Below are 27460 nucleotides of genomic sequence, written 5' to 3'. Positions count from 1 at the left end.
CGGTGTGCTCAAATACTATGAGTCCCTGTCACTGCTTGATTCATGGCTGTTCAACAGGTGCGAGACATGCAGGGATTGTCTAACAAGCAGACAATCCCTGCATTTGTTGCGGGTGTCTAACAGCCACGAGACATGCAGCCGTGGGGACTCGAACATATTTTTCGCGCACGCTAAAGACACTCGGTTAGCACCCGAGCATGCTCGTATAACACCTTATCTGAGCATTATCACTAATCAGCGTCTGCTCTGACATTCTCTTTCTCTACCCTTTCTTTCTCCTGTAAAGCCACAGCTGTCAATCAAGGTAAAGCAGGATGGAGAGAAATGAAAAACAAGTTGGGGGTGATCTGTCTGGGCACTTTGCGGGTGTACCTGGCGCCTGTACTTGGACTGGAACAGTCTTTTTTTATTGACAGACTCACTTAACCCCAATGTTTTAAATTCTGACCAATGTCACTTTATGCAGTGATAACTCTGGAACCCTTCAACAAATCCCATTGATTCTGAGATTGTTTTTTCGTGTCACATTATAATTTATGATAATGGTAAATTTAGGTTGATATGTGTTGTGTTTATTTATAAAAAGTTTTAGAAATTTGACAAAAATGTAAAAAAATTGCAATTTTCAAAAGTTGAATGATTATCCCTTTAATCCAGATAGTCATAGCACACAAAAACATTAATAACATTTCCCACATGTCTGACTTACATCAGCACCATTTTTAAAGCGCTAATTTATTTTATTAGCCTTTTAGGAGGTTTAATAATGTAGCAGTAATTTTTCATTTTTTCAAGGAAATTTACAAAATTTTTTTTTTTTTTTGAGGGGCCTGTCCAGGTTTGAAGTGACTTTGGGGGTCCTATATATTGGAAAACTCCAAATGTGATACCAATTTTAAAAACAGCACCCCTCGACATATTGAAAACTTCTTTCAGATAGTTTATTAACACATCAGGTGATTTTCAGGAATTAATGCAAAGTGGTATAGCAAGAATGAAAAAGTGTTTACCACCTAAATGCCGCTAACTTCGAAAGTAACCGCTCTAGACGGGAGACTCTAAGGCTGTGTGCCCACGTAGCGATTTTTAAGCGTTTTTGCCGCGATTTTTGGCGCAAAAATGCAGCGAAAACATTTAAAAATCGTGTACAGAATGCCCCCCATGCATTCCTATGGCATTCCGCACATGTGCGCTTTTTTCCGCGGCGGAATCGCATCGCGGAAAAAATCGCAGCATGCTCATTCTTTTGTGCGGAATCGCAAAGAATTGCCGCGATTCCGCACCCATAGGAATGCATGAGAATCGCTTACTTCCCGCATGTGGCTATGCCCACCATGCGGGAAGTTAAGCGTCTCATGTGCGGTTGGTACACACGGTGTGGAGGAGAGGAAACTGTCCTCCAGGCCCTGGGTACCATACCCCTGTAAAAAAAAAGAATAAAAATAAAAAATCGGGGTATATTAACCTTCCGGCGTCCCGCGCTGCATTCCCGGCCTAAGCGTTCCCAGTAATGCCTTGCGGCAAGGTCCTGTGATGACGTAGTCTCGCGTGACTCTAGTGGTCTCGCGGGATCGCTATAGTAACGCGAGACCAACGTCATCACAGGTCTCGCAAGGCATCGCTGGGAACGCTGTGGCCCGGGAATGCAGCGCGGGACGCCGGAAGGTAAATATACCCCGATTTTTTTTTTAGCATTTTAACATTCTATCTTTTACTATTGATGCCGCATAGGCGGCCTCAATAGTAAAAACCTGGTCACACTTGTCAAACACTATGTTTGACGAGTGTGACCAACCTGTCAATCACTTTCCAAGTGATGCTTCAAATCGCTTGGAAAGTGCTTGAATATCGCACACGAAAATCGCGGCAAAATCGCGATCATAATCGCGCGGCAAAAACCGCGCGATTTCTGGGAAGGAGTCCGGTTTTTGGTGTGCGTTTTAACACGCAACGTGGGCACATAGCGTAAGGCCGCTATTTGGCCTTGAACTGCTATGGCAAGCATCAGGACCACACTTATCATGATCTCGGTGTGTCAACTAGATTAAAGCAGAAGCCCCCACAATCTATTAACCAATTATTATATGTAGTCACTTTTGACAGCAGCAACTAAGGGGTTAAACAGATCTGGATGGTGACAACACTGATTGTTTGTGATACAGCAAGTTGTCAGCTATAGTCTACAGCTGCTGGATTGTCACCTGTATGGGGATGATATTCCCTTATATCTCAGGTCAGTAAAAAAGACGTATTGGCTGTCATTAAGGGGTTAAAACTACTTACTAACTGGCTATTCCCTTTAAAAGTCAGTCAGGCAAGCAAAATACAGTCTCCTCTATTTGACGTAATAATTTAAGGCTTTGTCTAACTGGCCATATTTACATATAAAATGGCTCAGACCAGGTAAAAACAACAGCTGAGACTGACCCTAACGATCCCCCGCAGCCCCCTTCCTGGAGCTCATCCAGTCCCTGCGAGGTGGTTCTTCCTTTCTAGACTTGGCCTCGTCTTACTGGAAGTAGCCAGAATTGCCGGCTCAGTTAATCCCTAGCAGAGGCGATGACCCACCTCAGTCAGCGATAAGAGGGTCAGGCATTTCCGGCCTACAACGATGGGACCAGGAAGCATAGATTAGTGGGAGCCAGGTAAGCATTGGAATAGGACCTGTCGACGTTTGCCGAGTATCATTTGTTTTACTGTTTTTAACTGGCCTGAGCCTTTTGATCAGCTGAAAAATCCCTTTAATAAAAAAAATCTGCTCTCTAATTTGCCCTTTTATATGGGACAGATTTGTCTAATTTTTAGAGCATTAAAATGTTCCCAAATTTATCACAGTGGCTTATACTGGTTGATAAATATGGTGAAGATGGAGCCTGTGAGTCTACACTACGATCACACCATCTGTTAGTTGGGGTATTTTGTTTCCGAAATTTGTGCCAATGTGGCCCATTTGTTAGCACGCAGAATTGCCACAACCCTTCTCAGTAAACTGCCACTCTTACACAAAGCCAGCCCCCTTTGTTGGGTGAACAATAGAAAGTGCCTAAAAGATGGGATAAATGTGGTGCAAGCCATGAAAGAGCGTTTATGTGTAACTCTTCCCCCTCTTCATGTGACATACATCAGAACCGCAGCTGAAAGCCTGCACGCTCCACACTTACTGATTTGCACAGAGATCTCAGCAACTCTGCAGAGGAAACTGTAATTCTGGGTAATAGAGCGCCATTTAGAAATGTAAGTCATCTCAGTAGCCCTCTCTATAGCCCGCACTGTCCTCTCAAGAATATCGTTACCTTGACTATTGCCATGTGCAGGTTTCCATGTTCCAGCAGACAAATGCTCTCAAATGTGACTTTCCAAAGAGCCACATCATTAACTAGAGTCACAAATTAATATTCTAATGTTTGTCTGTGTGCTCTAAATTGGCCTGGCAACGCTAAGGAGTCACTTAGCCAAACTTCGAAAGTAACAGAAGAGAAGCTTTCTAATCGCCAAGTCAACAGGCTTTGATTACAGAAATTAAACCGTTAATTTGCGCCTGCTCCCATTTGCTTTCTTAAATGGATAACAAACGTCTGTGCTTGGTTTCGGCTGCACAAAGAACTCGCTTGCTGTGCTTAAATAGCAGAGCCTAAAAGCAAAGCGGCAAAGCCATCCCTCATTCACGGGACCGGTGGTTGGTCATCTCTTTGTTACACACCACATAAAACGTATAAGGACAGCACAGTCGTGTGGCGGCACTAAACCACAGTGGATGCAGAGCAGACACCGTAGCTGGAATAAATGTAAGCGTATGCTCCGAGCTCTGGAGCTTTCACTAATGTTTAAGTAAGGGCACAGTCAGACGACCTTATCCATCGGACACAGATCACACCACAATGCTCGGACTGGCCGGCGGCTCTACCTACCCTAGCGTGACAGTGTCATGCATTTGTTTGCAGTTCTCACGATCAGGTCAGGAGAGCCGCCGACCAGTCCAAGCATTGCAATCTGATCTGACTGCGCCCTTTTGCTGATCGTTGCCATGAAAATGAAACATTTTGAATGAAATTCAGACATGCACTTAAAGGGGTTGTCCAGGCGTTGTGTATAATTTGTGTGCATGCCTAGGATTCAGAATGCGGACAGTTTGTATTATACTCCCTGTCAGCTCTCTGCACGGTGTCGCAGGTATCACACTATGTGATCAGCTCTCTCCTGACTCTGGAGGAGTTCCTCACTCCTAGAGCTTTCCTGTTTGGCAGATACTGGTTCTAAATGTCACAACATACACCACCCCCAGTGTCTGCCAGACCTTCTCCCTGCCTCCTGCCTCCCTATGCAGCACACAGTGCCAGGCAGCAGGGGAATGACTCCACTGATTGGACGAACCAGGAAGGAAAAGGCTTCTATATAGGTGAATGTAATGTGCTGTATCCATCCATCCACTCACACATCCATACTCGGCATCACTATAGACTGAGGTTCTGCAGCAGTTGAGGTATATTATGAGTTATATATGTCGATATACATCACAATAGACTGAGGTTCCGCAGCAGCTGAAGTGTATTATGTGGGAAATATGTAGATACACACACATCACTATAGACTCTTCACAGAACTCTTATGTCAGGGGTGATGTGGAGACGTATGACGCGCTATCACCACTGTGGATGTGATGTGGAGACGTGTGACGCGCTATCACCACTGTGGATGTGATGCGGAGACACGTGACACTCTATCATCACTGTGGATGTGATGTGGAGACATGCGACACTCTATCATCACTGTGGATGTGATGTGGAGACAGGTGACACTCTATCATCACTGTGGATGTGATGTGGAGACACGTGACACTCTATCATCACTGTGGATGTGATGTGGAGACACGTAACACTCTATCACCACTGTGGATGTGATGTGGAGACATGTGACACTCTATCATCACTGGATGTGATGTGGAGACATATGACACTCTATCATCACTGTGGATGTGATGTGGAGACAGGTGACACTCTATCACCACTGTGGATGTGATGTGGGGACATCTGATGCTCTGTCACCACTGTGGATGTGATGTGGGGACATGTGACACTCTATCATCACTGTGGATGTGATGTGGAGACATGTGACACTCTATCATCACTGTGGATGTGATGTGGAGACACGTAACACTATCACCACTGTGGATGTGATGTGGAGACATGTGACACTCTATCATCACTGGATGTGATGTGGAGACATATGACACTCTATCATCACTGTGGATGTGATGTGGAGACAGGTGACACTCTATCACCACTGTGGATGTGATGTGGGGACATCTGATGCTCTGTCACCACTGTGGATGTGATGTGGGGACATGTGACACTCTATCATCACTGTGGATGTGATGTGGAGACATGTGACACTCTATCATCACTGTGGATGTGATGTGGAGACACGTGACACTCTATCATCACTGTGGATGTGATGTGGAGACACGTAACACTCTATCACCACTGTGGATGTGATGTGGAGACATGTGACACTCTATCACCACTGTGGATGTGATGTGGAGACAGGTGACACTCTATCACCACTGTGGATGTGATGTGGGGACATCTGATGCTCTCTCACCACTGTGGATGTGATGTGGGGACATGTGACACTCTATCATCACTGTGGATGTGATGTGGAGACATGTGACACTCTATCATCACTGTGGATGTGATGTGGAGACATGTGACACTCTATCACCACTGTGGATGTGATGTGGGGACAACTGATGCTCTGTCACCACTGTGGATGTGATGTGGAGACACGTGACACTCTAACACCACTGTGGATGTGATGTGGAGACATGTGACACTCTATCACCACTGTGGATGTGATGTGGAGACAGGTGACACTCTATCACCACTGTGGATGTGATGTGGAGACATGTGACACTCTTTCATCGCTGTGGATGTGATGTGGAGACACGTGACACTCTATAATCACTGTGGATGTGATGTGGAGACACGTGACACTCTATCACCACTGTGGATGTGATGTGGAGACATCTGATGCTCTGTCACCACTGTGGATGTGATGTGGAGACATCTGATGCTCTGTCACCACTGTGGATGTGATGTGGAGACACGTGACACTCTAACACCACTGTGGATGTGATGTGGAGACATCTGATGCTCTGTCACCACTGTGGATGTGATGTGGAGACATCTGATGCTCTGTCACCACTGTGGATGTGATGTGGAGACATCTGATGCTCTGTCACCACTGTGGATGTGATGTGGAGACATCTGATGCTCTGTCACCACTGTGGATGTGATGTGGAGACATCTGATGCTCTGTCACCACTGTGGATGTGATGTGGAGACACGTGACGCTCTATCACCACTGTGGATGTGATGTGGAGACATGTGACGCTCTATCACCACTGTGGATGTGATGTGGAGACATCTGATGCTCTGTCACCACTGTGGAGACATGCGACACTCTATCATCACTGTGGATGTGATGTGGAGTGTGGCGATTGTGCTGCTTTCCACAAACACAGGACACTGTTCTGTTATTTCCAATGCTGGAGTGATGACAGAGGTCAGCACAGGGCAGGCTACTGACAGCCGGGCGGGCGGCGGTGTCTTCTCTGGCTGTGAGAGAGCTGACATGTTTGGTAGAGCCACAGATAAAGTTGGTGCAGGGAATGAAGTGAAAGTCAGGAGGAATGAAAGGCAGAAACAAAAAATAATAGGAGTGTTGTATATCACAATACAGCACAGATTAGCTTAAAAGAAAACTGGATTTCGGGGGTCAGACAACCTGTTTAACCCTTTAGAGTCAATTTTGACCTTAATGACCAACCAAATATTTGAATTCTGACCACTGTTGCTTTATCTGGCTGTAAACTCTGGAACACTTCAACATATCCCACTGATTCTGAGATTGTTTGTTTTTTTTTTTTTTTTTCATGACTTATTGTACTTCATGACAGTTGTAAAATTTCTTCGATATGACTTGGTTTATTTGTGAAAATATCAGAAATTTGGAGAAAAATTTGAAAATTTTGCCATTTTCAAACTTTTAATTCCTATGACATTTAATCAGAGTTATGTCACAAAATAGTTAATAAATAACATTTCCTACATGTCTACTTTACATCAGCACTATTTTTGAAACATTATTTTTCTGTTAGGAAGTTATAAGGGTTAAGAGTTGACCAGCGATTTTCTCATTTTTACAACAGAATTTACAAAAACATTTTTTTAGGGACCACCTCACAGTTAAAGTGACTTTGGGTGGCCTATATGACAGAAAATACCCAAAAGTGACACAATTCTAAAAGTAGCACACACTAAAGAACCTACTCAAAACCACATTCAAGAAGTTTATTAACCCTTCCAGTGCTTCACAGGAGCCAAAGCAATGTGGAAAGGAAAAGAGAAATTTAACTTTTTTCACAAAAATTTTACTTTTGCTCCAAATTTGTTTTTTTTCGGGAGGGTAATAGAAGAAATGGACTCTTAAATTTGTTGTGCAGTTTCCCCTGAGTATGCAGATACCCCATATGTAGGGAAAATCCACTGTTTGGGCACACGGCAGCGCTCGGAAGGAAAGGAGCGCCACTTGACTTTTTGAACGCAAAGATGTCTGGAATCGAGAGCGTACTGGGTGACACTCAGGAACATACTGGAGTGATGTTAGTAGGGAGGCCACAGAGGAGGATATTGCAGTAGTTACGACCGGAGATGGTAAAGGTATGCACTAATATTTCAGTAGATTCAGTTATGAGGAAAGGATGTATTCTGACATATTTTTGAGTTGGAAGTGGAAGGAGATGGAAAGGGTTTGGTTGTGTGATCTGAAGGACAGGGTAGAATTATGAGTTTCACTGTGGCTGGCAGACTTTATTGGGGTAGATAGGGTAGGAGGGCTGAGTGAGTTGAAGGAAAGATTGAGTTTGGATTTGTCCACATTGAGGTTTAAAAGAAGGATATGGCTGATAGACACACTCGTATTCTGGTCAGAAGAGAGGTGACATCTGTGCTAGAGAGGGAGATTTGAGTGTCATCAGCATGTAGCTGGTATTGTAAGACATAGGACTTTGAGTTGTACCAGGACACAGGTATAGGTAAAGAAGTATCGGGGTCCCAGGACAAACAGGTCAGGTTGTAAGTTATCAAAGAGTTTGTTGAATGAGAGAGGTGGGATTAGAGTTCAGTGTGGAAGTGTTGTTCAAGGAGTTTCAAAGTTAATGGGAGTAGTGATATGGGGCGACAGCTGAACATAGATGCTAGGTCAAGGGATGGCTTTTTTCAGAATAGGCGTGATTAATAAAAGTATGAGTTTTCATGGAAAACACAAAATTGTTTGGGTGACCCCAAACTTTTGAACTGTAGTGTATATTTATTGGGAATATTTAATTTATTAATTTTGTACATTTTGGATACGCTTGGGATATTTTATATAGATATTATAATTTTTATTGTTCACCAATTTACCAGTACCATAGATTTTGATTTTGGTCAATTTAATGATATTATCCAGCATGTATTAGGGTCTTATATATTTTTCTAATATACATTTTTCTAAGGTTTATTTATTTATTATTATTTTTTATATATCAATATATATTTTTTTGCGCAATAGCTTTGAGGCTATGTGCCCGCGTTGCGTTTAAATCCGGACACTGAAAACCGGACTCCTTACCAGAAATCGCGCGTTCTTTTACCCCGCATGATTTTACCGCGAATATGTTAGCGATTTTGCCGCGATTTTCGCGTGCGATATTGAAGCACTTTCGAAGCGATATGAAGCATCGCTTGGAAAGTGATTGACAGGTTGGTCACACTCGTCAAACATTAGCACAGCATTAGCACAGCATGTGCGGAATGCCATAGGAATGCATGGGGTGCGTTCTGTACAAGATTTGAAAACGTTTTCACAGCGTTTTCGCTCCGAAAATCGCGGCAAAAATGCTTAAAAATCGCATCATGGGCACACAGCCTAATATTGATTTTACAGGATTATTGGTCCCGGTAGTATATTTGGTATCATTTTTGTGTTTATTGTGGTTTTTATGTTATATGTGGTGCACCTTTTATAGCACTTGTGTTACCAAAGCGTCGAATAAAGGCATTTTGTGAATGAATTAGTGCTTCCCTGTTCATTCATCTATTTATAGATTTATTTTATTTCCCTGTTCTCTTTTTTAACCATCTCCTGGGTTTTGGTTTTTATCCATTTTTGAGTGGTTTCCACTCCCTTGCTGTTTTGGTTGGTTGCATGTTTTATTTGTGATTTTTTTTATTTTTTTATATATATATATATATATATATATATATATATATATATATATATATATATATATATATATAAAAAATAATCTTTTGGTTTCCTTTTAGAGGTATAATATATTTTATTTTAGGTGATATATACAGTACAGACCAAAAGTTTGGACACACCTTCTCATTCAAAGAGTTTTCTTTATTTTCATGACTATGAAAATTGTAGATCCACTCTGAAGGCATCAAACCTATGAATTAACACATGTGGAATTATATAATTAACAAAAAAGTGTGAGATATCTGAAAATACTGTACGTCTTATATTCTAGGTTCTTCAAAGTAATCATCTTTTGCTTTGATTACTGCTTTGCACACTCTTGGCATTCTCTTGATGGGCTTCAAGAGGTAGTCACCAGAAATGGTTTTCCAACAGTCTTGAAGGAGTTCCCAGAGATGCTTAGCACTTGCTGGCCCTTTTGCCTTCACTCTGCGGTCCAGCTCACCCCAAACCATCGCGATTGGGTTCAGGTCTGGTGACTGTGGAGGCCAGGTCGTCTGGCGTAGCACCCCATCACTCTCCTTCTTGGTCAAATAGCCCTTACACAGCCTGGAGGTGTGTTTGGGGTCATTGTTCTGTTGAAAAATAAATGATGGTCCAACTAAACCCAAACCGGATGGAATAGCATGCCGCTGCAAGATGCTGTGGTAGCCATGCTGGTTCAGTATGCCTTCAATTTTGAATAAATCCCCAACAGTGTCCGATAAATTTATCTCATATACTTTATACAATATACAAAGAGAACATACAACAATTATTGGGAAGAGTTTCTATCCAGGGATTCAACCTTTAAAAATAAAAAACAGTATTTAGTAATAAAAAAATCTAAATAATGAACCAAAATTGGCTCAAATAAATACAAATAAACTCATATCAGAGTACAACACAAGAAGAGCGATCTATAAGGTTTTGTAGAGAATTTTTTTAAAAGGATAACTTTTTCAAAAAATCCATCAATATCAATTAACACATGTACTGCATATTAAGACAAAGAATGAATCTTATTTAAAATCAACATTAAGGTCATCATTTTACGCTTATTTTCCTCAAGTTCATCATGTAACTTTGAAGCGTGAATGTTTGCTGGCATGTGCATTTAGTCCACAGTGCATAGTGGTGACGCAGGGGGTTAATCCCCTCAGTGGTTGTTGTCTGTGTGCTGGTACTCCGCCTCTGTCCTCTAGGGGGCATGTGGCGTAGTGCTTGTGGCTTATGCACAGCCATTGGTTTGAATCAGAGGCGTAGGGTTTTGGTTCGGGGGGGTGAAACTTCTGAGTGAGCCCCTAACCAGAGAACCTCAACAGATGACCGCGCTGTTGCCGAAAATAATCTATATATAAAAAGACCAATATTGATATTACCGCCATATGGTCAGAGGTAAATAATACCAGTTCTACAGAACATATAATAGATTACAGCAGAGTTACAGATAATGTCTTACCACTGATGGAACCGTTCACTTTTCACGTCTTTTCCATCTGGCCCAGACCGACATGACGACTCCTCCAGCCAGGACTCGGCTGCAGAGAATACAACAAATACACGTTTCACTTCTCACATTTTCAGCACTGTCACCAATTGGAATATTCTCATCCTGCACAAACTGCTCATCCTGTTGATACCCCAATACTGAGCCGCTGCTGCCGTATGTGTCCCTGTTACTGCACCTGCTGTGTGGCCCTGTGTGACCTCTAAATTTTAAAGCAACCCTCTACAATATAGTGATGCTGGGTGCAAGTGCCCTAGAAAACAGTGCCCACATTTTGTCCCCTAGAATGTAATAGCGCCCTGTGTGCCCCTTTGACAGTCACAGTAACCCAAGTTCCCCTATAATAATAAGTGCCCACTTTAAATTTAGTAATGTCCCAAGTCTCCCCCTGTACAGCTCCCCTATACACAGTATGATGCTCTCTTATACACAGTGTAATGCCCCCTCACTGTATGATGGCCCCGTCACTATAATCCCCACACTGTATGATGGCCCCCTAGATAGCATCCATATAGCACAGTGGTCTCCAACCTTTCTGACCTTGAGAGCCACTTTCAGCATATACAAAGGCTTGCGAGCCACATTCAGCAGAGAGAGGGTCGTGAGCCACATCCAGCTCCCATCTCCTTCAATGTAGTGTCAACCAAAGCCACCATTACAGGTATAATGATAACCAAAGCTTTTCCACAGAAATCACTCCAAAGAAGTTCATGGAGATCCAGGGGTTCCCACAATATCCCCATTCAGTATTCTCCCATCAAGGACTCCCAACACACTGTCACAGCCAGCTTTGAGCACCTCCTCTAATAGGTAGTACCATCCTCCAGCGTACCATACCTAAATCATCTCTAAACCTCTAAGACCAGGATATGTGCAACCAGATCTGCTCTTCTGTGCAGGGCTACTCACGTAAATCACTATTTTGAGATGTTCTCTTCATACCTGTTTGCTAGTGAGACCAAAAACCCCTTGAACATCATATGGCGTAAAGGGGAAGGTGGACACCCAACCACCAACGCCAGTGTGCATAAGCTCAAAAATCAATTGAAAAACAGGAGAAAACTCAGAGCTTGCAGTAAAAAATTTTTCAAATTTTATTAGAGTAAAGTACTACAATAGACATATATAACAATGTGCTGATGAGGACAAAAACAGACAATATCCACCCAAAGTGCCCTAAACCTCCATGCAGATGGAAAGCACAGCCCCAGACCATGTCCCCGAAGGAATCATAAGACCCCAATATAAAATAAGGAAAACGGCCAAGCACAGTGACTTGGATATGAACATCATGAAGTTAGCAAAAGTAAAGGGCGTCAGTATAGCGATAGAGGCTGCCACAATGAGCAGCAAAAAAATGGGGAAAGGAGACCTCAGAGGCACTTACCGGAGCAAGGAGGAAAAGGGGAACCTGGCTGTAGCACCCCCGACGCGCGTTTCGCGGCGTCTCAGGCCACTTTCTCAAGAGGGATATGATAAGAGGTCCAAGTAGGACCTTAAACTAGCCCCTGACCTCGGTCATGTGACCTAGATTAGCCAACGGTGTAGGCAGTTCTGGCGCATGCGCCACAGCCGCCGCAGGTCCTACAAGGCACTACAGGCATCATGTGCCAGTGCACCCGCACCGGGAAAACCCGGGAGCGCACACCGCACATAAAGATGCCGAGTGCAGAGTGGAGCCACAGAGCGCTGGTAGCGATGCGCACAGCCATACACCATAAAAATAGAGAAATAAGAAGAAACGAAATTCCTATGTAAGGGGGGATCGGTGGGGTAGTGCCATATAAATACATATATGCGTTATCAATAAATACATATATCAAAAATCCATTTAAGCAAACCGCTAGATATAAATGGCGCGGTATAATATACAAAAATTCATACAATAATACATACATATTACAATACATAGAACCACAGTAGATACAGTGGGGCAAAAAAGTATTTAGTCAGTCAGCAATAGTGCAAGTTCCACCACTTAAAAAGATGAGAGGCGTCTGTAATTTACATCATAGGTAGACCTCAACTATGGGAGACAAACTGAGAAAAAAAAATCCAGAAAATCACATTGTCTGTTTTTTTTTCATTTTATTTGCATATTATGGTGGAAAATAAGTATTTGGTCAGAAACAAAATTTCATCTCAATACTTTGTGATATATCCTTTGTTGGCAGTGACAGAGGTCAAACGTTTTCTGTAAGTCTTCACAAGGTTGCCACACACTGTTGTTGGTATGTTGGCCCATTCCTCCATGCAGATCTCCTCTAGAGCAGTGATGTTTTTGGCTTTTCGCTTGGCAACACGGACTTTCAACTCCCTCCAAAGGTTTTCTATAGGGTTGAGATCTGGAGACTGGCTAGGCCACTCCAGGACCTTGAAATGCTTCTTACGAAGCCACTCCTTCGTTGCCCTGGCGGTCTGCTTTGGATCATTGTCATGTTGAAAGACCCAGCCACGTTTCATCATCAATGCCCTTGCTGATGGAAGGAGGTTTGCACTCAAAATCTCACGATACATGGCCCCATTCATTCTTTCATGTACCCGGATCAGTCGTCCTGGCCCCTTTGCAGAGAAACAGCCCCAAAGCATGATGTTTCCACGACCATGCTTTACAGTAGGTATGGTGTTTGATGGATGCCACTCAGTATTCTTTTTCCTCCAAACACGACAAGTTGTGTTTCTACCAAAGAGTTCCAGTTTGGTTTCATCAGACCATAGGACATTCTCCCAAAACTCCTCTGGATCATCCAAATGCTCTCTAGCAAACTTCAGACGGGCCCGGACATGTACAGGCTTAAGCAGTGGGACACGTCTGGCACTGCAGGATCTGAGTCCATGGTGGCGTAGTGTGTTACTTATGGTAGGCCTTGTTACATTGGTCCCAGCTCTCTGCAGTTCATTCACTAGGTCCCCCCGCGTGGTTCTGGGATTTTTGCTCACCATTCTTGTGATCATTCTGACCCCACGGGGTGGGATTTTGCGTGGAGCACCAGATCGAGGGAGATTATCAGTGGTCTTGTATGTCTTCCATTTTCTAATTATTGCTCCCACAGTTGATTTCTTCACTCCAAGCTGGTTGGCTATTGCAGATTCAGTCTTCCCAGCCTGGTGCAGGGCTACAATTTTGTTTCTGGTGTCTTTTGACAGCTCTTTGGTCTTCACCATAGTGGAGTTTGGAGTCAGACTGTTTGAGGGTGTGCACAGGTGTCTTTTTATACTGATAACAAGTTTAAACAGGTGCCATTACTACAGGTAATGAGTGGAGGAAAGAGGAGACTCTTAAAGAAGAAGTTACAGGTCTGTGAGAGCCAGAAATCTTGATTGCTTGTTTCTGACCAAATACTTATTTTCCACCATAATATGCAAATAAAATGAAAAAAAAACAGACAATGTGATTTTCTGGATTTTTTTTTCTCAGTTTGTCTCCCATAGTTGAGGTCTACCTATGATGTAAATTACAGACGCCTCTCATCTTTTTAAGTGGTGGAACTTGCACTATTGCTGACTGACTAAATACTTTTTTGCCCCACTGTATGTATAACAAGATCCATTAAAACAAGCCGCCAAATATAAATAGCGCGGTATAGTGTACAGAAGTACATACAATGGTACATGCATATTATGATACATGAAACTGCAGAATCATATAGATGTAATATTATCAGGAAAGATATCCAGTAATAATAAGAGAAATGTAAACACTGCAGACACTTGATGTGCACTGAAAATATATGTATAAAGAGAAAAAAGAAAAAAGAGAAATTAAAAACTAGGATAAAAATAAAAAAGGAACTGCCACGGAAACAATGGGAAGATATAGGATTTATGAAGGCAAAAAAAGGGGGAATAATCTCCTTTAATAAATACGCAAGACTAAAGCCAGTATATATGGGCAAACAGAGGCGGAAGGCTGCAAGAAAAACAAATGCATTATAAAAAAGGGGCAAAACTAAGATGTTCGTTGAGTCCCTTTGGAGTCATGGTATCCAATTCCACAATCCATCTCGCTTCCATTTGTGCGAGTATTTTCTTGTTATCACCGCCTCTGATGCCCATATGCAATACATCAATCCCCTTCACCTTCAGTAAACTGGCATCACTATTGTGTTGTGACCGAAAGTGTCAGGGAATTGTTTTTAAATCAGCCGGATCGGACACCGACTTCGCCGCACCAATGTCCCGCACATGCTCTCGAACACGCACCCTCACCTCCCTAGTGGTCAGACCAACGTAAATTTTAGGACACGGACACGTAGCATAGTATATCACATTTGATGTACCACACGAAATCCGGTATCTGATTTTGAATTGTCTGGTACCACTCGAGGAGCTGAAGGTAGAGCAGCGCAGGACATTGGCGCAGGCGATACAATGTCCACAAGAAAATGATCCGCTGATCGGGCCACCAGAACCAAAAAGGTTCTTAGAGGTAGGAACATAGTGGCTCCGTACCAGAAGATCCTGTTTGCTAGACCTGGACCTAATGCACCAAGCTGGCAGACAGTCGCGAGCCACAATTCATGGGACCGTGAGCCACATGTGGCTCCAAAGCTACAATTTGGGGACCCCTGATATAGTATAATACACCAGATAGTCCTCAATATAGTATAATGCACTCCCCATAGGCAGAATCTACAGTATAATGTACCCCCATAGGCAGCCTCTGTATTATAATGCACCCCCATAGGCAGCCTCTATATTATAATGCACCCCCATAGGCAGCCTCTATATTATAATGCACTCCCCATATGCAGATTCTATATTATAATGTACCCCCATAGGCAGCCTCTGTATTATAATGCACCCCCATGGTCAGTCTCTGTATTATAATGCAGCCCCATAGGCAGCCTCTGTATTATAATGCACTCCCCATAGGCAGCCTCTGTATTATAATGCATCCCCATAGGCAGCCTCTATATTATAATGCACCCCCATAGGCAGCCTCGATATAATAATGCACCCCCATAGGCAGCCTCTGTATTATAATGCACCCCCATAGGCAGCCTCTGTATTATAATGCACCCCCATAGGCAGCCTCTGTATTATAATGCATCCCCATAGGCAGCCTCTATCTATCTATCTTATAACTCACCCCCATAGTCAGCCTCTGTACCCCCATAGTAAGCCTCTGTACCCCCATAGTCAACCTCTGTATTATAATGTCACCCTATAGTAAGCCTCTCTACCCCACACAGACAGCCTCTGTACCCCCATAGACAGCCTCTGTACCCCCATAGACAGCCTCTCTACCCCCATAGGCAGCCTCTGTACCCCCATAGGCAGCCTCTGTACCCCCATAGACAGCTTATTATAAAGCAGCCTGTTACAAAAGTAAATAAATCCAGTACTTACCTCTCTTCCTCCTGGCTCCTGTGCTACTCCCTGCTCTCCCGCTCATCTCCTGACAGCGGGCACCGGGCAGTGACGTCACCGCGCCCGCTGTCAGGGAGAGGGGGATGATGGGAGAGGGAGCCTAAAGCTCCCTATCTCAGCACTGCGGTGATGGTCAGCTGTATGGGCTAGATGCCGATACAGCGGACCCTGCAATGACGGGCGGGGGCCCACTGCTGGTACCAGGCCCCCCCGCCTGCTCAGGGGCCCCATAGCGGCCGGGCGGCAGAGCAGGAAGATCGATTCTCCCTGCACTGCCACACATGAATGTAATTGTATCGGCGCGCTGTGCACGCCGATAAGTAGTGTAGCTCTGAGGGCCCCCTCAGAGCGTGGGGCCCGGGGTGACCGCCCCCTCTGCCCCCCCGGTAGCTGCGCTACTGGTTTGAATGTTTTGGGTGTCCAGTTCATCACTTAATACGATCACTACAAGTGCTACATTCCATTGAAGTATTGAGACTTATCTCTTTTGTGAATAAATGCTGTTTTATCTTATGAAGTACTGTGTGGGCATAGTTGCCAGCACTTGTAATGGCGAAGCAGGGCGTGGAGTCCCTAGTGAGCGTGTGTGTTGACATCATCGCTGACACCATTGTCGAGTGGCCAATCGGGAGTATCTGATTTCTGACATGCTCAGTTGTGCTCTGAAAACGCTGTTATGGTGGAACTACAACATGTTGGATGGGTCTGAGTGTTCCAGGTGATTTATAATGATTTATAATGTTTATGCATTTTAAATATCACATGGGTGTTTCCCATCTTTTAATCATTGTTAATCTAGCTGTATCAAAGATTGTAGGTACGGTTGGATATAATTTTTTGCACTCTGTCATGCACCTTATATATGTAAACATTATGATGGTTCTTATATTTACTGCAATGTAATTTTTTATACACCTTGATTATGATTTATATTTAATATATGCTATTTTTTGTATATTGGCAAATTGAAGAGATATGTATAAAAAGTGCACTATTCTATGGTAACACTGTGCTTGACAAAGACCGTGTTGTGAGGTCGAAACATTGCACCACTTGGTGCTGGATTAAAGTCCACTACTTTACTTTGAACTGGAGTGCTGCCTGATATATATATAGTGGTGTAGTGACCACTGTGTCCACTAGGGGGCACTGTATGGATGTCCTAGGAGAGTGGATGAATGGCAAGATACTGAATGACCATTATGTATCTCAAGGTGGGTGGCCTTGAGATGGAGATTTATGTGTGTGTTAATCAGCAGTGATACTGCTGAGGTGCTGGTTCAATGTGTCAGGGACTAGTTACCTAAAAACCCACCCAGGGGGTGTGTTTAATAACGCTATTGTAAAGTGTATATGTGTGTGTGAAGGACCTGTGTTGAGGTCATAGTCATGTGACCCGGTGGGCGTGGTTATGGACCATATAATGTGGCCAGGGTAGGTCACATGTGATGAATGCTGGGACCCGATTGGTCCAGTGTGGAAGGTCCCGCTGAGATGGAGCTTCCTGGCTAACAGCCTGTGAAGTGGCTGTGGTGAATGGCTGCACGTGTCTGAGAGTTCCCAGGGAGGGAATGAACGTCTGCAGTAAGCTGAAGCAGCCATGAGGAAACCCGGATGTGGGTGAGATAAGTGAGGCTAAGGGAGCCTGTGTGCTGGACATTGTACAACCTGTGTGAAACTCTGCCATGGACGCTCTGCTGTTTATATGAAGTTTTGTTGCTGCTGTGGGTTTATGATGTTGAATAAACCGCATGGACTATGCTTGCTTTATGGAAAATCTGTGCCGGATCTGATTTTGTGGCTGCTGAGCGAGTATCCCCTACCCAAATAACAGCGCTACCTCACAAAATATATATATATATATATATATATATATATATATATATATACACACACAGTACAGACCAAAAGTTTGGACACAGCTCATTCAAAGAGTTTTCTTTATTTTCATGACTATGAAAATTGTAGATTCACTCTGAAGGCATCAAAGCTATGAATTAACACATGTGGAATTATATAATTAACAAAAAAGTGTGAAGCAACTGAAAATATGTCTTATATTCTAGGTTCTTCAAATTAGCCACCTTTTTCTTTGATTACTACTTTGCACACTCTTGGCATTCTCTTGATGAGCTTCAAGAGGTAGTCACCGGAAATGGTTTTCACTTCACAGGTGTGCCCTGTCAGGTTTAATAAGTGGGATTTCTTGCCGTATAAATAGTGTTGGGACCATCAGTTGTGTTGTGCAGAAGTCTGGTGGGTGCAGAAGTCTGGTGGATACACAGCTGATAGTCCTACTGAATAGACTGTTAGCATTTGTATTATGGCAAGAAAAAAGCAGCTAAGTAAAGAAAAACGAGTGGCCATCATTACATTAAGAAATGAAGGTCAGTCAGTCCGAAAAATTGGGAAAACTTTGAAAGTGTCCCCAAGTGCAGTGGCAAAAACCATCAAGCGCTACAAAGAAACTGGCTCACATGAGGACCGCCCCAGGAAAGGAAGACCAAGAGTCACCTCTGCTGCGGAGGATAAGTTCATCCGAGTCACCAGCCTCAGAAATCGCAGGTTAACAGCAGCTCAGATTAGAGACCAGGTCAATGCCACACAACAGAGTTCTAGCAGCAGACACATCTCTACAACAACTGTTAAGAGGAGACTTTGTGCAGCAGGCCTTCATGGTAAAATAGCTGCTAAGAAACCACTGCTAAGGACAGGCAACAAGCAGAAGAGACTTGTTTGGGCTAAAGAACACAAGGAATGGACATTAGACAAGTGGAAATCTGTGCTTTGGTTTGATGAGTCCAAATTCGAGATCTTTGATTCCAACCACCGTGTCTTTGTGCGATGCAGAAAAGTTGAACGGATGGACTCTACATGCCTGGTTCCAACCGTGAAGCATGGAGGAGGAGGTGTGATGGTGTGGGAGTGCTTTGCTGGTGACACTGTTGGGGATTTATTCAAAATTGAAGGAATACTGAACCAGCATGGCAACCACAGCAAGCACCTAGAATATAAGACATATTTTCAGTTGTTTCACACTTTTTTGTTAATTATATAATTCCACATGTGTTAATTCATAGTTTTGATGCCTTCAGAGTGAATCTACAATTTTCATAGTCATGAAAATAAAGAAATCTCCTTGAATGAGAAGGTGTGTCCAAACTTTTGGTCTGTACTGTGTATATATATGTGTGTGTGTGTGTGTGTGTGTGTGTGTGTGTGTGTGTGTGTGTGTGTGTGTGTGTGTGTGTGTGTAAAAAAAGGAAAAAAAAATAGGCAGCACTCCAAATTAAATGTGAAAAAAAGTGGATACTTAACTGATCCTCAGGTGGCAACGTTTCAACGGTGACCCGTCTTTATCAAGCTTGAAAAATTTAAAAAAATGTAACGCATTCAGAAACATTCTGTTTTTGTGCCTATTCTTGGTGTGCTATTCACTTATACATTTTTTTTATTTTTTCTTCTGTCACACATTGTCCTCCGCTCACGGAGGTAATGTCACTTGACACTTCTGTCACTTGACACGTAGGTTTTGGGAGCAGTGTTTCTTCAGTTTACAACCCGCCCGGATATGTGACTAGAATGTGATGCATTTTAACTATGTGACAGGGGCCAGTTTATTACTTTCCTGGAAAACCCCAAAACACTTGACAGCTAGTAAGTTGGTGGTTAAGTATGTGACTCCAGCTTAGACATGTGTGAAGGGGGTGAATGAGATCTCAGGTTTATTTAATTAAAGTGAGGGAATAAAGGCCCCACATACACACTGGACTAATTTTGGCTTATCTGTTATAGTATGTGAGTAATGCCTGAGATGGGTCACCTATTTAGCCAATATTGTTTGGTAACTTAGTATTTGCTATTAATATTGTGAATCTAAGGTCCCCAATACACATTAGATAGCTGTATGCTGAGCTATTAGTTGGCCAACAGTTATCTCTCCTGATTCCTTTTACACAGGAATGCTTAGTTGAGAAATTGTAGCACATTCCTCATGGGCAGTGGCAGTATGTCACCATGACTTGTGGCCATTCCTCATGAGCTGAATGTCTCTAGGAGGACAAATGGAGAATATGCTGTAAAGAACACCCAACCGATAGAAAGGCATGGTGGTGGTTCTTTGATTCTCCGGGGCTCCTTTGCTTCCTCTGCCACTGCAAAAATACATGGAAAATGGAATCAATTAAGTGGCAGGAAATCCTGGAAAAAATTTAATTACTTCTGTGAGGGAGCTGCAGATTGGACACTGATCCCAGGCACACCTCGAAATTCTTCAAATCTTGGTTTTAGAAGATGTCCTGGAAGATTCTGAAGTGGTCTTCCCAGCCCTCTGACTAGAACCCCAAAGAAAATATTTGGTGGGATTTGAAGAAGACTCCGCGTGTTAGTGACCTGGTAGCCATTGCCCCTGAGGAATGGGCTAACATTCCTCAAGAGTAGAGACGAGTGAATTTGTTTGGATTCAGTTCCGAATACGATCAGAATTGAATATTGTTTTTGCAATATTCGTCGAACACAGCCAAACGTCATTAGAGTCAATGGGAGTAGAAATTACCGAGTATGTTTGGAACCGATCATAAGACGTATACATTCAGCACAAACGATGTATGAATATGGCTCTAATATGTCAAAATCACATTTGGGGCAAAAATCCAAACAAATTTGCTCATCTCTGCTCAGGAACGCTGCCAGAAGCTGGTGTCAGGCAATTTATGACTTTTGCAGCAGATCATAACAGCAAGAGGTGCTCTACTAGTAAAGACACTTGTCACAAAGGGTTTGAATACTTCTGAAACTACAGAAGGTATTAAAAGTGCCATTTTAGGTTGAATTTGGAGAAACCACTTATGTTAGCTGCGTTGAGTTGATTAAAATGCTGTTGTTTGATTATTTTTCATACAGCAGAAAGTTTGTAAAATTTACTAATAAATGTAATTTGCAATGGGGGTTGAATAATTTTCTTTGTATCTGTACAAGAATTAGAAGTATTATTTATTATTATTAGTTATGCTTTGCTTATATAGTGCTATCTTACTCCGCAGCGCTTTACATAGATTATCATCACTGTCCCCAGTGGGGCTCACAATCTAAACTCCCCATCACTATGTTTTTGGAATGTGGAAGGAAACACGGGGAGAACATACAAACACCTTGCAGATGTCGTCCTTGGTGGGATTTGAACCCAGGACTTCAGAGCTGCAAGGCTATAGGGCTAACCAATGAACGAGTAATCACACTACGTACACTTCCTCGCTCTTCAGTCCCGGGTTCTTGAACTGAACTGACAATATGGGAGCCGCAGCTGCATAAAAAACAAACAAAAAAACAACACATGAACATAATGTAATAAATCGCTATTTCCAAATCGCTATTTAAAAGTAACTGGAGTGGATTCTAAAGGAATCATTGTTTTATTACAAAGCCTATATAGACCGAAAAAAAGCAGCTTGAAGAATGCTAGACTATAGAGATAAGTGCCGAGGCTATCATCTGGTATATGATCAAAAAAAGCAGGAAACACAATTGGTGGTTTGAAGTGTAATGCGGCAGATGAACTGAAGGTTAAACTTTCCTATTTAATAAGAATGACTGACAATTCAGCTCCCAGATGCTATTGCTTCTTTTTTTTTACCCATATATTGTTTGTCTTCTCAAAGTTGAAAGCTTTTTACTGAAACTTTTAATAGTTCCTTTTTTCTTTACCTTGTAAAAGGGTTTTGCAGGTTCAGACAATAACAGTCCCCAATGGCTATTAATGAACAGTTAAAAAGCGTGCTACCTTTATAGTTCCTTTCTTGTTTTTTATCATGTAGACTATTAGAGCTGCAGATGCAAAAAAGTGTTTTGATCAGTTCCACAAGCCCTACGTTCTCGATGGCGTTCATAGTTCCCTTTTTTCTGTTGTAGGAGCAGAAAAATGGAACTTGAGAGCAAAGTGGCACCAGAAGTACCCCAATAACAATAATAATAATAATCTTTATTTTTATATAGCGCTAACATATTCCGCAGCGCTTTAAAGTTTGCACACTTTGTGATCCCCATCGGGGACAGTGATGATAATCTAAATTCTCTATCAGTATGTCTTTGGAATGTGGGCGGAAACCCACGCAAACACGGGGAGAACATACAAACTCCTTGCAGATGTTGTCCTTGTTGGGATTTGAACCCAGGACTTCACTGAGCCACCGTGCCGCCCAATTACTACTAACCCTTCAAAAACCGGTCTATTTTCCATTTTTGCTCTTTTCGTTTTTCGCCCCTTCTTTCAAGAGCTATAACTTTTTTATTTTCTGTTGATGGACATTTGGGGGCATATTTTTGAGAGATATGTTGAAGTTTTAAATGACACCATTGTTTTTTTACCATACTGTGTAACGTACTTAAAAAGAGAGAATAGGTTTCTAGTTCGATGAAATTTAGCGTCCATTGAGCAGTAAAAATGATACAATCAATCGTTCTTCAAGTCAGTATGATTACGGCAAACTTATTAATTTTTTTTACTTGCTAGGAAAAACTAGAACTTTGAAAAAAAAAATAGTTTTTTTTGTCACCATTTTTAGAGACCTTTAACTTGTATATTTTTCCGTCAGTAAAGCTTTTGTTTTTTTTTATGGTAGCATTTCAGCTTTTGTGTAACATTTTCATTACTTTCTATTGTAGTTTTTTTTTTTTGGGGAAATGCAACAAACAAAAAAATTCCAGTTCTGGCGTTTCGGATTGTATTTCGTTTCGATATATAAGGAATGTTAATGCACGGGAAACAGATTGTCGTCCATGTTTTCCCCCGTGATGACTATGTTTATTACATGTGTAATTGATGTTTTCCTTTCTTTTAGAATGAAATAAATGAGATACCGTTCTTTGATATCCAGCTGCCGTATGAAATTGCTCTACAGATCTTTCAGTACTTGGACAGGAGAGATCTTGGCAGATGTGCACAGGTATGTGTGTTACAGTGTATGCCTTTACCAGATTACTTTTTAATAAACTGTTTGATGACGAAACCTCTCATGGAGCAGGTATCTCTTTTCCACATCGCTTACTTCGATTTTTGGAGCTCCAATAGAAATATATGGAGATGCCACCTTTCCGTTCCCAATAACACACATAGGGGCCGTAATAGAGATACATTTAGATCGCAGCGATGAGAATATTTTGAGCTGTATTGGGGTGCCGTTGGAGAGGTACCGGTGATTCACACAAAATTAGAATGTCATCAAAAAGTTAATTTATTTCAGAATATTTATGTTAATGTTTTGCCTATCCGGACTCAAACGCAACATTTTGAAATGCATTTCCAAAAAATCAATAAGTTTTCAAAAATGTCTCGTGTGCCTCCTATGCTCCTAGCCACATTTGTGCCGTAATTCAAGTTGAGATCTCAGAGGGGTCATATTTCCAAACGTAACTATATGAACAGTGTCAATTTGAACATTTCAAATTCAGATCTGTTCAGCCTGTGGTCTAAAAGTGTAGGGTCTATGTTTTCCAAGTTAGAAAAAGTTTCATGACTTGTCCTGATCTTAAACCAGGCAAATCATTAGATGACTCTATAGTGGATGGAGTGAAAGGTTTATACTGTAGTGATGAAGGGAGCCGAGTTATGCCTGGCAAGAAAGGTTGTGTGTCTGTGAAAGTTCTGGTTCTTGCTGATTTGAAAGAGACCTATAATTTTGTTTTTTAATTCAACTTCTGCCAAAATAGGATTTTCATAATGTGCTGAGCTGCGACCTAAGACTTGTTCCCTGGCTGATGGTCGTGGTGCACACTCAATATGTGTATGTACAGCACAACGAACACTAAGCTTAGGATTGAAGGTGGTAAGCTGAAAGATTGGGGAGTCCACCCTTGGTGATTACAAAGTGTGTGTCTGAAATAGCGTCTACAGAAAAGAGTTGAAATATCTGCAGAAATTGACGTCCAGTAATGGCTCTCCAAGAAGAAGTATTACCGTACATCATTTCGAAGAGGCTGTGGTAGATAGTAGAACTTCTAAACAGCGGATGGCTGGTGACAGATGGACTTTTGACACTGTTTCTAAAAGTGCAGAAAACATTTTTGTGACCGGCTGATAGTCCTTAAAGGGTTAGTCCGAAACCCTAACGTAAATTTCAATTAATAAATCTTTAAAAACTAATAACTTTTGTCATTCTAATCATGGTAAAATTCCCGATCATTCACTCCGCACTGCAACTTCGAGTTCTGTTTATATTACCCACTTCCTATGAAGATTCCTTTGAGAATCCCCAGTGCATGATGCAGTGTCCACTCGGTTGGGTCATCGTGACACTCCCCTTTGCCGCCCTGACATGAAGCGTCATCCGTGACGCTTGTTTCAGGGGCTGGTCCCTGCGGTATCTTCCCCAGCGCCCTGTGCGATGAGTGCCGCGTCCAGTCTGTTGTCTGCTTAGCTGAATAGTAATAAGTGCCGCTATATCAAGTGTGCAAGAGGAGTAGTGCCGCCCCCACAGGGGACGTCACTGGTCTATGTCGAGAATAGTGACACCGCTCTGCTGCCGGCTTATTACTATTCATCTAAGAAGAGAGCTGACCGGCCGCTGCATTCATTGCAAAGGGTACTGGGAGAGATTGCGCACTGAGGAGACACTTTACAAGAGAGTCACTGCAGGGACCAGCTCCTGAAGCGAGTGTCAGTAATGGCGCTTCATTTCAGGGAGGCAAATTAAGCAAGGGGAGTGTCGGAATGTCTCAGCCTCGCCTTAGTCCCCGATGATGCTGTTTCAGGGCGGAAAGGGGAGTAACTGCAGTTTCAGTTTTCAGCCAGCAGGTGTCGATTCTTTTGCGTATCCCATCATACACGGGGGATTCTCAAACACCTCTTCATAAGTGGGTAATATAAACAGAACCCTTACTTGCAATACAGAGTGAATGGTAGGGCATTTTAAAATGACTTAAAGGGGTTGTCCACTACTAGGACAACCCTTTCTTGATCTTTGTTTGGCCCCGATAAAGGATAAAATAAAAAAGCTTATACTCCCCTCCCATGCCGGAGCCGTTTCAGCGGTGTCGACACTCGCCGTCCCGGGGCTCTCGTGCAGGTGCATGACACGTGATGCCCAGCGCCCAATCAGTGCTGGCGTCACTCTGCCCTCCTTCATACTAATTGAACATGAAGAGGAAGTCAGAGATCAGTTGCAGCCTTGGCTTCCTTTTCATGTTGGATTATTTCAAGAAGATATCAATATAAGCAACGTTGATGAGCTTTCCCACCTTTCTTTTTGTTTTTTCAGTAATTGAAATTCACCTTTTGGGTACTCTAAAGGGCCAGTCACACTAAGAGATATCGCTAGCAATATCGCTATAACTAGTGACGTTATAGCGATATTGCTAGCGATATCGCTGTGTCTGATACTTACCTCCGACCCGCTCCCCCGCTGGTTATCGCTGATCGCGCGAGAACGTTCAGGACTGTTTCTCGTCGTCAGCTTCCTGCGGCGCTTCCTGCTGTGAAGACGAGCGACGCGTGGAGCCGGGCGGGAGGACGCAGGATCGCCGCGTCTGACAGGTAAGTAGCGACCCCCGTCCCCAGCGATGTCGCTGGTGAGATCTGCCTGTGTGGCAGCTCACTAGCGACCACTTAGCGATGCATCAGCGATCCTGACCGCGTCATATCGCTGGTCGGGATCGCTGGTACATCGCTAAGTGTGACAGTACCTTCACACCAAAGGAAACGGCCAGTGATAGTAAGAGATCGTGGACAAGATTACATTTTACTTAGTAGAAGGGACAAATTAATGATGAAAGCTCAGTATAATAAAGCCTTACTATTAATTATTTAAGGCTAGGTCAGATTTTATTTTATAGCTAGATGATTTAACTACCACACTATTCTTTGTAAAAACTTGAAAACGGACATGTCTAGTGACGTAATAATAAAAAAGTTGTATGTATATTTAAAAAGTTGTCAAAAATATTGATTCTTTAAATTTACTATTAACCCCTTACCTACAAGGGACGTAATATTCCGTCCATGTGACCCTGGACCTAATTACCATGAACATAATATTACGTCCCAGCGATCAGCGGCGCCCACGTGGTGAGCGCCGCTGATCGCGGCCGGGTGTCAGCTGTTTATCACAGCTGACACCCGGCACAATGTGTTAGGGGCGGTCACGGACCGCCCCCGACACGTTAACCCCTTGTACACCGCGATCAAACGCGATCGCGGTGTACCGGGGGTGAAAGGGAAGCATCGGCAGGGAGGGGGCTCCCTCCTTGCTTCCCTGAGCCCCCCACGGCAGCGCAATGTGCAGCGCTGCTGCGGGGGTCTCTTTCCCTACAGGCCCCCGGATCCAAGATGGCGACAGGGGCCTTCGGGGGCCTGGCATGAGCGCAGGCATGAGGAAGTCTGCAGAACTGCCTGTGACAGATTGCTGGTCTGTCACAGTGATCTGTGATGTGACAGATCAGCGATCTGTCACAGGACAGTGATGTCCCACCTGGGACAAGGTAATAAAGTAAAAAAAAAAAAAAAAAAAAAAAAAAGTGTTAAAAATAATTTTAAAAAATCGCTAAATAAATTAGTAAAAAAAAAAATATTCCCCAATAAATCCATTTTTTCAAAATAAAAAAACAATAAAAGTACACATATTTGGTATCGCCGTGTCCGTAGCGACCCGCCCTATAAAACTGTCCCATTAGTTAACCCCTTTAGCGAACCCCTTAAAAAATAAAAATAAAAAACAAAGCAAAAAATAATGATTTATTATCATACCACCGAACAAAAAGTGCAATAATGCGCGATCAAAAAGACGCATATAAATATCCATGGTACCGCTGAAAACGTCATCTTGTCCTGCAAAAAACAAGCCGCCATACAGCGTCATCCGCAAAAAAATAAAAAAGTTATAGCTCGCAGAATAAAGCGATACAAAAATAATTATTTTTTATATAAAATTGTTTTCATTGCAAAAAAACGACAAAACATAAAAAAACGACCTAAATGAGGTAACACTGTAATCGTACTGACTCGAAGAATAAAACCGCTTTATCAATTTTATCGCACGCGGAACGGCGTAAACGCACCACCCAAAAGAAATTCATGAAACGCTGGTTTTTGTTCATTCTGCGTCCCAAAAATCGGAATAAAAAGTGATCAAAAAATGTCACATGCCCGAAAATGGTACCAATGAAAACGTCAACTCGTCCCGCAAAAAATAAGACCTCACATGACTCGGTGGGTCAAAATACGGAAAAATTATAGCTCACAATATGTGGTGATGCAAAAACTATTTTTACAATAAAAAGTGTCTTTTAGCGTGTGACAGCCGC

The 27460-nt window shown here is 42.7% G+C and overlaps 1 protein-coding gene across 4 annotated transcripts in view; it reads left to right on the top strand.

The window, feature by feature from the left end:
• The window catches only part of FBXW8 (F-box and WD repeat domain containing 8), a 235416-nt gene that overhangs the window by 9679 nt on the left and 198277 nt on the right, over nt 1–27460 (top strand). For all 4 annotated transcript variants that reach the window (XR_012227014.1, XM_073560929.1, XM_073560823.1 and 1 more), the window contains exon 2: nt 23005–23109. Coding sequence is in view for 3 of the 4 variants with exons in the window: in XM_073560929.1 (XP_073417030.1) it covers nt 23005–23109 (105 nt within the window). In the remaining variant the exon portion in view is untranslated. The remainder of the gene's footprint in view (nt 1–23004; nt 23110–27460) is intronic.

Source organism: Dendrobates tinctorius, unplaced genomic scaffold (assembly GCF_039654945.1).
Source record: "Dendrobates tinctorius isolate UK_male_01 unplaced genomic scaffold, ASM3965494v1 ptg000003l, whole genome shotgun sequence".
Lineage (NCBI taxonomy): Eukaryota > Metazoa > Chordata > Amphibia > Anura > Dendrobatidae > Dendrobates > Dendrobates tinctorius.
The sequence above is the reverse complement of the archived record's forward strand: the minus strand, read 5'-3'. Positions and strand labels throughout refer to the sequence as shown.